Source organism: Austrofundulus limnaeus, unplaced genomic scaffold (genome assembly GCF_001266775.1).
Source record: "Austrofundulus limnaeus strain Quisiro unplaced genomic scaffold, Austrofundulus_limnaeus-1.0 Scaffold36, whole genome shotgun sequence".
Classification (NCBI taxonomy): Eukaryota; Metazoa; Chordata; class Actinopteri; order Cyprinodontiformes; family Rivulidae; genus Austrofundulus; species Austrofundulus limnaeus.
Window position 1 is genome coordinate 2671223 of NW_013952438.1, and position 10438 is coordinate 2681660.

Genomic DNA, 10438 nt, shown 5'->3' on the forward strand with positions numbered 1-10438 from the left:
TTTGCACATTTGCTTTGCTATGAGTCGGTCCTTCTTTCTTGGTGCATTGTTGCAATACAATATTGTCCATTAACAATTAGATACAGTGAGTAAAAACATGTAATATTTCAAGTATGTTTCATTGCGTAATGCAGAAGTATTTGTAGATACGTGAGGTACAGAACAAAGTGTGTCTTATGGACAGTTTTTTTATATTCTGAAAACTTTTTACAAAGACTTGCTGCATAAAAGACTACCTGCTCAAAAACTTTGGTCATTAAAAACCTGACGGTGTCACCTTTTATTAAATCAAAGGTCTGACAAATTGATAGCGACATGGCAAGATGGAAAAGTGGGAAAAAAGAGAGGTAGTCACCCTAAAAATCACCCACTTCGAAAAAAAAAAAAAAAAAAACAGGCGGTGTGTTGTTGAAGCCTTTCTTGAACCCCTCTGAGTCCAAGTTGACTAATTGCTAATTAGGCCACGCTGATGAAAAAGAAGTGAAGTGTAAATGAATGTCAGTTTGAAGGAGCACCCAGACACACCTTTTTACCTCCACTAAGTAAAATCAGCATTATTCTAAACCTGACCAGTGCTCTCCAGCAGTTTGGAAGGGCTGGTTATTATTCATGACGGAATTAAAATCTGGATGATGTGGGTTTAAAAAAAAAACAAAAACAAAAGTGAGTGGGGACAATAAAGTGGTGAAAGTCAGAAAGAAAAACATGAAGATGGAGGAGGAGGATCAGGTATAAATCACCGGAGACAGAGGACAGCTCGGTGGGCTAGTGGCTGAAATGTGTGTGACTATAAAACGAATTGTAGCTCGGGGTGAAAAAAATGTGAGACAATCAGAGAATTTTTGAAGCTGAACCACAAAAAAAAAAAAAAAAAAAAAAAAAAAAAAAAAGACAATAGCTCTCTTTATTAAAACMYCCYCCCMRRCTTTTTTTTTTTTTTTGGATCTTCCGCTGTTTTATCAACACTGCGTCTTCAGGCTTTACCTTTTCCCGTGGCCTGTGGGCACGACTGAGGCAGGTTCGAGGCGATGTCCCTGAGACTGTCTCTCTCCTCCCTTATCTCCTGGATGTCCTGATCGATGAGGGACAGGCGACTTTGCTGCTCTTTAGCAGCCGAACGCAGCTTCTGGATCTTCGAGCCCAGTGTCGGGCTCTCCACGCTACCTCGCAGCATGCTCAGGCGGCGCGCCGTCTCGTTTAAGATCCGATCGAATCGCTCCAGTGGCACGCTCCCGTCTGGTCCAAACACATATGAGACAAAAAAGATGGGAAAAGAAAAAATCATAGAGAGAGACGTCAAAACACGGGTTTAAGTCTGTAGGTCATTAATGGTTTTAAAGATTTAAACAGCGTGCAAGTCTGCATGATGACCATTATTATCTTATCTTCTCAGGCAAATTAACACACTGACCACAGAGCACCAAATCCTGGCCTTTCTAGTTAATTTTTTCAATGTATTACAATTTTAATTACCAAGATGTCCATAACTTTATAAAAACGGCTTTATTATTTTAAAGCACTTAAATACATCAACCTTTGGTCTTGTGAACAGCAGTAAGTGGTGCTTTACAGTCTGGATTAGAATCTGGGCAATGTTTCAACGTTTCAATGTTAAATAAGGCAATAAATATACCAGGAGTCTTTAATGATCTGACATTACAGGTAAAATGAAGATTTATAGACTTCTGTATAGACTTCGACGACCCAAAAGCAGCTCCAGTGACAATCATCCAGAAAGGGACGTACCAATCTTGCTGATTAATTCACTTAGGGTGGCAGAGTAGGCCTCCAGCTGCAGTTTAGCTGCTTCCATGTCCTCCTTTATGCTGGTCAGGGACAACTCAGGCTGAATGGAGGGAAAAAAACTTTATTAAGAAGAAACTTGCATTTAGGAGGTTTGTTGAGACCAAATACTATAAAACTATTAGGTTTTATTCAGCTGTCTGCCACAAGGCTAAGGCTCTGGTCAAATGAGTATTATCTTGAATTTAAATATGAAAACTTTGTTTACATGATTTCAACTGAAATGCTGAAATACTCAAACTGTGACACTTGGTGCTGAGAATGTCCCCAAAAATGACAATAAAATAGAAAAAATATCGTCCTTAGCTTGGCAAAATATTTTTCCAAAACATGTTTTTTTGTAACATCTTACACAATTATTAACCATTTTAGCAACTAATCAAAAATGTGACAATAACAGGGTCAGGATATAAAAACTGGTAACATTGTTTCTACTGTGTGTCTGAAGCATAAAGTGATTGTGGGTGTTTGGTAACTAGACTGCTAAATGTTTGAAAAATTTCATGTTTTGAGTTCACATGAATACTTCAAAATGACAGACTGCCTAACATTGATTTAGAACCCCTTGTTAGAACGGCCTAAGCTATTGTGGTGACAAGCATCTCTGGGGGGACCTAGTGGTGACAGGGTCTGCAGATGCTGGCAGTAGATTCTATAGATTTGGGGGGTTGAAAGTTACCCAAGGTAATTGAAAAACAAAACAAAACAAAACAAAATAGAAAAAACTAAGCAAAACAAAAATAACTAAAAACTGAGGGGCAGATTTACATTTTTTCCTTCTTATAATGTTGTGTTAAAGTAAAATACACCTAAATCTCAGAATCCAAGAGTTATTGGCAGATAATTGCATTTTAACAAGATACCGTAATCTCCTTCCAGAGGTTTTCATTTTTTTCATAAATTTGGTAGATCTAGCTTTATAGATAGGTTACAAACAAAAATAAAAAGGTCACTGTGGTGTATGGACCCATTGCATTGATGCATTGAAACTGCAGAGTATTGTGAGTGTCATCTTTATTGAGATACTCGCACTATAAACATGTTACAAGCTCAAGTTATCTTTCCCAATTTCACCATGTTACCCAGGAATAAAGCTTCTTTAAAAAAGTCAGAGGCTGCTAACTGTAGGTGGACAATACAGCAAAAGAGTGGTATTTAGGTAAGCTGCTAATAATTGGTGGTTAAGACCCGTATGAGCGTGGTAAACTGTCTGAGGTTGAAATGGTTCTGCCATCAGTGCCTTACACAGACATTGTGAACTATTTGATGCTTTCCTTATCCAGCAGATGATCTGATGTGTTATAAAGGGTTAAAAGCATACAATCAGATGTATTGGGGGTGGATCAGAGAAAGTGCACATCATTTGCCAAACTCATTATAATGTGTGGGAACCTGTAATAGTGCAAGTCTTCCTAGCGATTTGACCTATTGTGGCAATCATTTACATGACAATAATTTATCATTTCTCTATATTTTAAAGGAAAATTGCAACACAACTTATACATCTTGAAATGCTGTCAGCTCGACCAACTTCCAAATTCACAGTGTCACATGAAAACCCTCTGCAGATCTTTTGTACCTCTGATGGGATCTGGAGGTTTGTCTGTTGGGCCAGCAGCTCCTGCTTAGACAGCTCCTGTAATGTAGAGTCTATATGGGAACCAAGGTGACCAGATGCAGTCCTGGTATGTTTGGCCTGGGTTAGAATAGCCTTAAATTCCTGCACACACATACACATACACACAAACAAAAAGACAGATCTCTGAAAAGCTTGAAGCAAATAACATCTGACTGCTCAACATATGGACAGTTTTACAGAACAAGAGTTGATTGAAAGGTGAGTTTTCTCTTTTCATGACAGCTGATGACCCCAATCTACCCACATCCACATAAACTATAGTGTGAGTCAGAACACACAGCACGCCACACACCCTTTTATTTCAAAAAGAAAAAGGAAAATTACACTTTGGAACACCCAAACAAGTAATGGGTGATGTGGACTATCTTTTAGGGTATGTCCAGAACATGGATGCCATTTTGAAAACTGCCATATTGGATCAGAGGCAAGGTTTTCCATAAAGGCACCCGACCACGGGTGAGGACACCTCACTCATTTTTTGCTGGGGTATTCAGATATGTCCATTTCATTTTTCTTTCTGGAATAAAAGAGTGTCCTGTGACTTTTGACCCACACTGTATTTTGGTCCAATCACTAACCCTAATTTTAACATGTGACCAAACTGAAAGTGGGTGGAGTTAGATGGTCAACAGATCAAACTTCTCTCACTAAAACCAATAGAATCGGGTCATGATCTCACTGTGGGGCTTCAACTACCAATGCACATTTTACATGTGTCACTATACCATACCATTCTAAGGCACTTTTTGATCACCTTTCTGATGTAAAGCAAGAAACACTGCTCATGAAGAAGAGTCAGGCCTGCTTCATGAGGAAGAAAGTAAGGTAAATGTGGTTGAGGTTCTACACAGACAACTTCTTCACTTTAATTTTTTCAGGCTGTCTTCCACAATGGAAACTGATGGTGGAGGCCCATGACCTCTCAAATACATGAAAACATTCAGCAGATTCTGAAGATCATGGAAAAAACCTTCATACCTATGAAAAATAGCGTTGCGTTTACTTGGCATGACCCATAGCATGTAGCTGCATACTGATGCAGTGTGAGAGAGTTGTGCCAAGGCAGGTTCATTAGACATCTATTTTCTACATAGTACATTTTGTAAACAGTAAATGTTTGGATCATAGCAAAATAATAGAAAACAACCACTCCATCTCCTCATTACAGAAATAAATGTTATGACTGAAAGTTAACAGTTCCATATTTCTGTATTTAATTTCTGCAGTTCATTCACATGTTTCCATCAAATACGACATCTAACTGAATACTACGGAGCCCGCGAGGGGACGTGGGGCATTGTTTTTCTTTTTGCGTTCCCATGCAAAAGTATTGCATTACCTCACAACACCTTTTGCGTTCTCTCGCAAAAGTCATTTAACACTGTTGTGCCTGCCGGTTTATTAACAAATTCACCTGCTCACCATTAGTGAGTTAGCCTACTGCTTTAATTCAGCTTCAGAATGAATATATCACACAGCCAAGCATGGAAGTATGTCATATCCCGATATTTTAACACAGTACAGCCACACAACATCAGTGTCAATTTCACGAACTTGTGACGACACATCCTGTTTTGGTAATTGGTTATTTCAAAAATAAAAGTCTGATTTAATTCAGTTCATGTACAAAACAATTTTTTGCGTGGGAACGCATAAGTATTGCGAGGGAACGCAAAAGTATTGTGAGGGAACGCAAAGGTACTGCGAGGTAATGCAAAGGTACTGCGAGGTAACGCAAAGGTACTGCGAGGTAACGCAAACATATTGCGAGGTAACACAAAGGTATTGCGAGGTAACGCAAAGGTACTGCGAGGTAACGCAAACATATTGCGAGGTAACACAAAGGTATTGCGAGGTAACACAAAGGTACTGCGAGGCAACGTAAACATATTGCGAGGTAACGCAAAGGTACTGCGAGGTAACGCAAAGGTACTGCGAGGTAACGCAAAGGTACTGCGAGGTAACGCAAAGGTACTGCGAGGTAACGCAAACATATTGCGAGGTAACGCAAAGGTACTGCGAGGTAACACAAAGGTACTGCGAGGTAACGCAAAGGTACTGCGAGGTAATGCAAAGGTACTGCGAGGTAACGCAAACATTTTGCGAGGGAACGCAAAGGTATTGCGAGGTAACACAAAGGTATTACGTGGGAACGCAAAAGAAAAAAAAATCCCCTCATGTCCCCTCGCGGGCTCCGTAGAATACAAACACTGCTGTTCAGTTTTGTACGCAAATATATTCTTTATTTTTGAAAATGTTTAAAATTTTCTCCCCATGGGAGACAAACTAAAAAACAGAATAATCCATGCAGAAGTGACTTTTAAATTTAAAATGGTGGTTTAATTAGGGATGATAAATGTAATCAAGCACATACCTGTGCCACAGCTTGTGCCATTCGCTCAGCCTCCACAGTGGTATTGTGAGCGAGCCTGGACTTTTCCACAGCTGGTTCCATCATCTTCTCTGTCTGTTTGATCTTTTTCCTGACCTCAGCCAGGACCTTGTCCTCCAAGGGCTTAACCTTCTTCATTGCAGCCTTGGTCTGAGCCTGCTGGAGGGGCCACTCTGTCACCATGTCTGAATTAAAAGTGAGAGAAGGTTAAAGATCCAACAACCTGATTTAAATGGATTATTGTGGATTATTGTCTACTGGCTGATGAAGTTACTCTCTGTTCATTCTCTTTTTCTTCAGCATTTTGATGAAAGTCTAAGTAGTTTTAAGAAAATTCTACCATATTACACTTTATACATGAATTATTTTTTTCAGACATGACATTTTGTTTTGAGTTTAATGTTTATTCATTGTTATGCAAAAACCACAGAGATGGGTAAAGTCTCACCTTCTGCTTTTCTGTGCAGGGCGTTGGCGTCTGACTCTACCTCCTTTCCCGTCACCACAGAAGACAGAGCCACAACTTTTGCCTCTTGAGCGTGAGCCTGCAGCTACAGAAAATGAACGATTGGAAAAAAAACATCAATGGAGTAAAAAAAGCAATTAGGCCATGCATCGATAAAAATTTATGTTTTTATAAACATTGTTGATGCGTGTGGAAAGCTTTTAAAATAGAGCAGAGGTTCTCAAACTGGGGTCCCAGGACCCCCAGAGGTCTGCGAGAGGTATCTTGGGGGTCCTCAAAAAATTTCACTAAAATGTTAATTTGTTTTTTTAAATGCACGGAGAACAATGAACTAATAAAACAAACATAATAAACCTAATAAAAACACATATTCCCATGGCATTTAGGGGTTGAAATGACAGAAATTATCTTTTAAAACAGCTTGGAGTTTATGAGGGGGTCCCTGGAATTTTTTCGCCCTTGTAAGGGGTCCCCAGACCCAAATGGCTTGAGAACCTCTGACATAGAGGACAGTACAGAGTTGAAGAAAGACCACAGTACAGAAACAGTGCAGTGTTTGAGCAGCAGCAGTGTTAATTAACATTGTCAAAGACCCCCTTTGCAATGGATTAGGGCTTCACGACTGAAAAGGTTTTTAATATGTTCCAAATAAAGATTCCAGTACGTGACTAACTTCTTAGGTTTAATGGCGTGTACAGGTTTAACAAAGTGTAGACAAATGATCTAACTGCAAAATATTCTAACATCCAAGGTTTTAGTCAAGTTCACAAACTGTTATGACTAACATGATAAATTTTTTCTAGTTGTCCAGCTGCAATGGGCCCCAGCAACCAGTTTCTGATTGGTCTTTCTGCTCTGATGTGACATAGTATTTTTACTATGATTGGATGACTTGATGTGATGTTTTTTCTATGTGTGTCAATAAAAAGTGGATCACGTCCGCAAAACGTTAGAACTTCTTTGTACCCAACTGCTGTTAAGTTGGACATTGAACTTCTCCCCTTTGCGCAAACTGTATCATTTAAACTTTACCGGTCTCTGATTGTCTTTGTTTAAAATGTCTGGTTGGGTTGTTGTTTTCAAAGTCTCAGGTAAAAAATACCGGACAACGACACTCTTCACAATTTATCAGTACTTGGCTGGATTGCAGCAAATTTGGCAAACCTCTGTTAGTATGAAGGCAGCTATGACAGTGCACCACTCTTATTCACGTCCTTGAGATGCTGTCTTGTGCACTCACGGTGTACACATCAGGATCACTTTACCATGACATTCCTACCACATGTACACACAGTCGTACCATGCTTCGGGCTTCATCTTAACTTGCTTGTCCAGATGCAGCTATATGCTAAAAGATCACACCTTGCGAGCATAAACACTGATGAAGTTGTAGCCAGTCCTGCTTCAAATGCTCAATTATCAAAGCAAGTATTTGAGAGCCCCGGTCAAGAGGATGCCATTATATTCTCTCCAGGACTGCATTAGTCTTCCATTGTGTTAACAAACCAACACAACCTCACTACTTAAGTTTTAAACACATTTAAAATGACTGGTGTTTGACAAGCACACATACACTGATACCAATACTGGTACTGATACTCTGTTGAATGTGTTACAGTTTGCATTTCAATGGAAAACGTTTGTCAGTTCTCTGTTTAAGAAATTTAGACAAGCTTAAAGAAAAAAAATACATATTTGTAAAAAGGGTATAATTTAAATCATGTTCTAAAATATAAAATTTAATGGAACTAAGCGGGAAAAATAAATTTGAAGGTCAATTAAATTATAAAACATGAGGTCAAGTTCTCATTTTTTATTTTAATTGGTGCATTTTAAGTGTATTTATTTATTTATTTATTTATCCAATTATATATTTCTGCTTTTATTTCTAATTATGTCAGTTTTGTTCCTCCGTACATGGTCAGCAATCTTAACATAAACCTTTTAAAAGAAAAAGTATAAAACATGATTCAGTTTACTTACATATTTTATGTCATCCATGTTCTGCAAATTCTTCCTGGCTTTTTGTGTAACAGACTCAGTCTCTGCGCTGATGTCACTGTAGAAGTTCTCTTTGCTTTGAATTTGCAGGTCCAGCTCTTCCGTCTGCTTCAGAAGGTTGTCAGCCCACTAAACAGGAAGCACCAAGACACAGAAACAAACGTTTCATCATTCTGCCATTGTTTGCCTTCTTTCACTTGTTCTAAAATGAACATGTTGACATTCACTGAGGGCGCGTCAGGCTTCCTTTCACTAACAGCGAATCTAAAGAAGAAGCTGTAACAAATGAGTAATTTCAATAGATGTTGGCTTTGCAGCAATTAATCACATCTAATGTACTCTACGAGCAGCAGACGGCTGCTAACGCCAGCTTAGTGCCCTCTGAGTGCCAACTGTTAAATCAGGAGTAAAACTTGGATCATCACCTCCTGGTTGAATGGTCTCCACCAATCAAAGTTTAGTTCCAATTCATCTCTCCTGCTCCTGCTGACATATACTGTACAATTATGGCCCAGTAAATATCTCTAGAGAACAAAATTAATTTGTGCTGATTTCAACAAACTTGAATGTTTTAGTTACCAAAAAAATTCTTATATTACGAGCAGCTGACTTGATCTAAATCTAAGCTGTTTATTGCTGCGTCAAATTATGGGGAAACACAGTACTTTTAAAAAGTATTAAACTTTAGAACATCTCAAGCTCAGTCAGACTGGCTGGAGAGCATCTGTGAACAGTAGCTTTAAAGTTTTTCTACAGCTTCATCATTAACTTTAGATCTGGACTTCAACTAGATTTTTCAACATTCTGATACATGAATGTGATCTAAACCAGTGGTTCTCAAACTTTTTATCTTCTGACCCACAAAAAAATTCATGGCAAAAACTTATGACCCCAAATATTACTGGTCTGAGTACACAAACTTTGTTAATAACCCTAAAAACAAAGGCTACACAAATATAAATACTTRTTTATACTTATTTTGTGTTTTTGTAATAATTATAGGGAAACTATTACATCACCAATAATTTTATTACCTTTTAAATTAATTTCTGAAGTGCAGTGGTTCCCAAAACTTTTCAGATTTTGACCCACAAAATAACAGTAGCAGAGACCTGTGCCCACAACTAGTTTTGGATGATAAACATTTGTATCAGGTCAACTAAACATGGGCATAGCAACACTATTTATTATTCTACATTTATACATTTCAGTCAACTAAGGCAAAAATGTAATTAATTTAGAAAATCTTTTCAGGACCCCACCTTGATGTTTCAGGGCCCCACTTTGGGACCCAACCCCAACTTTGGGAACCACTGATCTAAACTGTTCTCTTTGTAGCTCTGGCTGGACGCTTTGGGTCAGCGTCCAGCCTCTGCACTTGTTTCACGTTTTTTTTGTGGCCTCAGATGGGTTTTTCTTCCAGGATTGCTCTTCATTTAGCTCCACCTTTATCCCCATCAGATCAGCTTAACTGTCCCTGCTGAACAAAAGCATCACTGAGTCATGACGCTGCCACCACCATGTTTCACACTGGGGATGGTGTGTTCAAGATAACACGCAGCATTAGGTTTCCTGCCGCATTAAAGGCCTCCGCCATCCCAACCTGCAAAATCTGCTCTCGATGATGTAGCTGTGTGACACAAATCATATTATTTTGCTCTCAACCTTGTGTCCCCCCAGCTCTTCTTAACACAAGGCCCGGGCTGAACTTTTTGTGCCCCCCTCAGCACGTGAAAGTATTGTGTGAATGGGCAGAATTGTGTAGGTTTGTTTGTTTATGTGGACAAGCGCTCGAACAGCAGTGTTTTCAATTCGTTTCAACTACTCTGTACGTGCAAGCAACATGGATAGCTTTGAGGAGCAATTTGGGGCAGTCAGAACGTACGTCCCCCCATGTGACTCTTCCAGACACACTTATAAAACTCATGGATGGAGATGGCACATTGTGCACGGAGGACTCTGTCTGCCAATGTGGCGCTCTGCCCCGTGACAGGTTTGTGGCCAAACAGCGAATGAAGAGACGGAGTGGAGATCCCAGCGGGGTAAACCCATGCTGTGACGAGTTTACAGAGGCAGGAGCAGGTTCAGGAGTTCTGCATCGTGTGTGTGTGTGTGTGTGTGTGTGTGTGTGTGTGTG

General features: G+C 39.3%; 1 protein-coding gene across 1 annotated transcript in view; it reads right to left on the reverse strand.

Annotated features, from left to right (window-relative positions):
• Window positions 1-939: 939 nt before the first annotated feature.
• Window positions 940-10438, reverse strand: part of lamc3 (laminin, gamma 3) — a 222388-nt gene continuing 212889 nt past the window's right edge. Inside the window, exons 23-28 of the mRNA XM_014006615.1 lie at window positions 8284-8430; window positions 6283-6385; window positions 5817-6019; window positions 3383-3523; window positions 1747-1846; window positions 940-1236 (exon numbers count right to left, since the gene is read on the reverse strand). Coding sequence (XP_013862069.1) covers window positions 974-1236; window positions 1747-1846; window positions 3383-3523; window positions 5817-6019; window positions 6283-6385; window positions 8284-8430 — 957 coding nt within the window. The 3' untranslated portion in view covers window positions 940-973. The remainder of the gene's footprint in view (window positions 1237-1746; window positions 1847-3382; window positions 3524-5816; window positions 6020-6282; window positions 6386-8283; window positions 8431-10438) is intronic.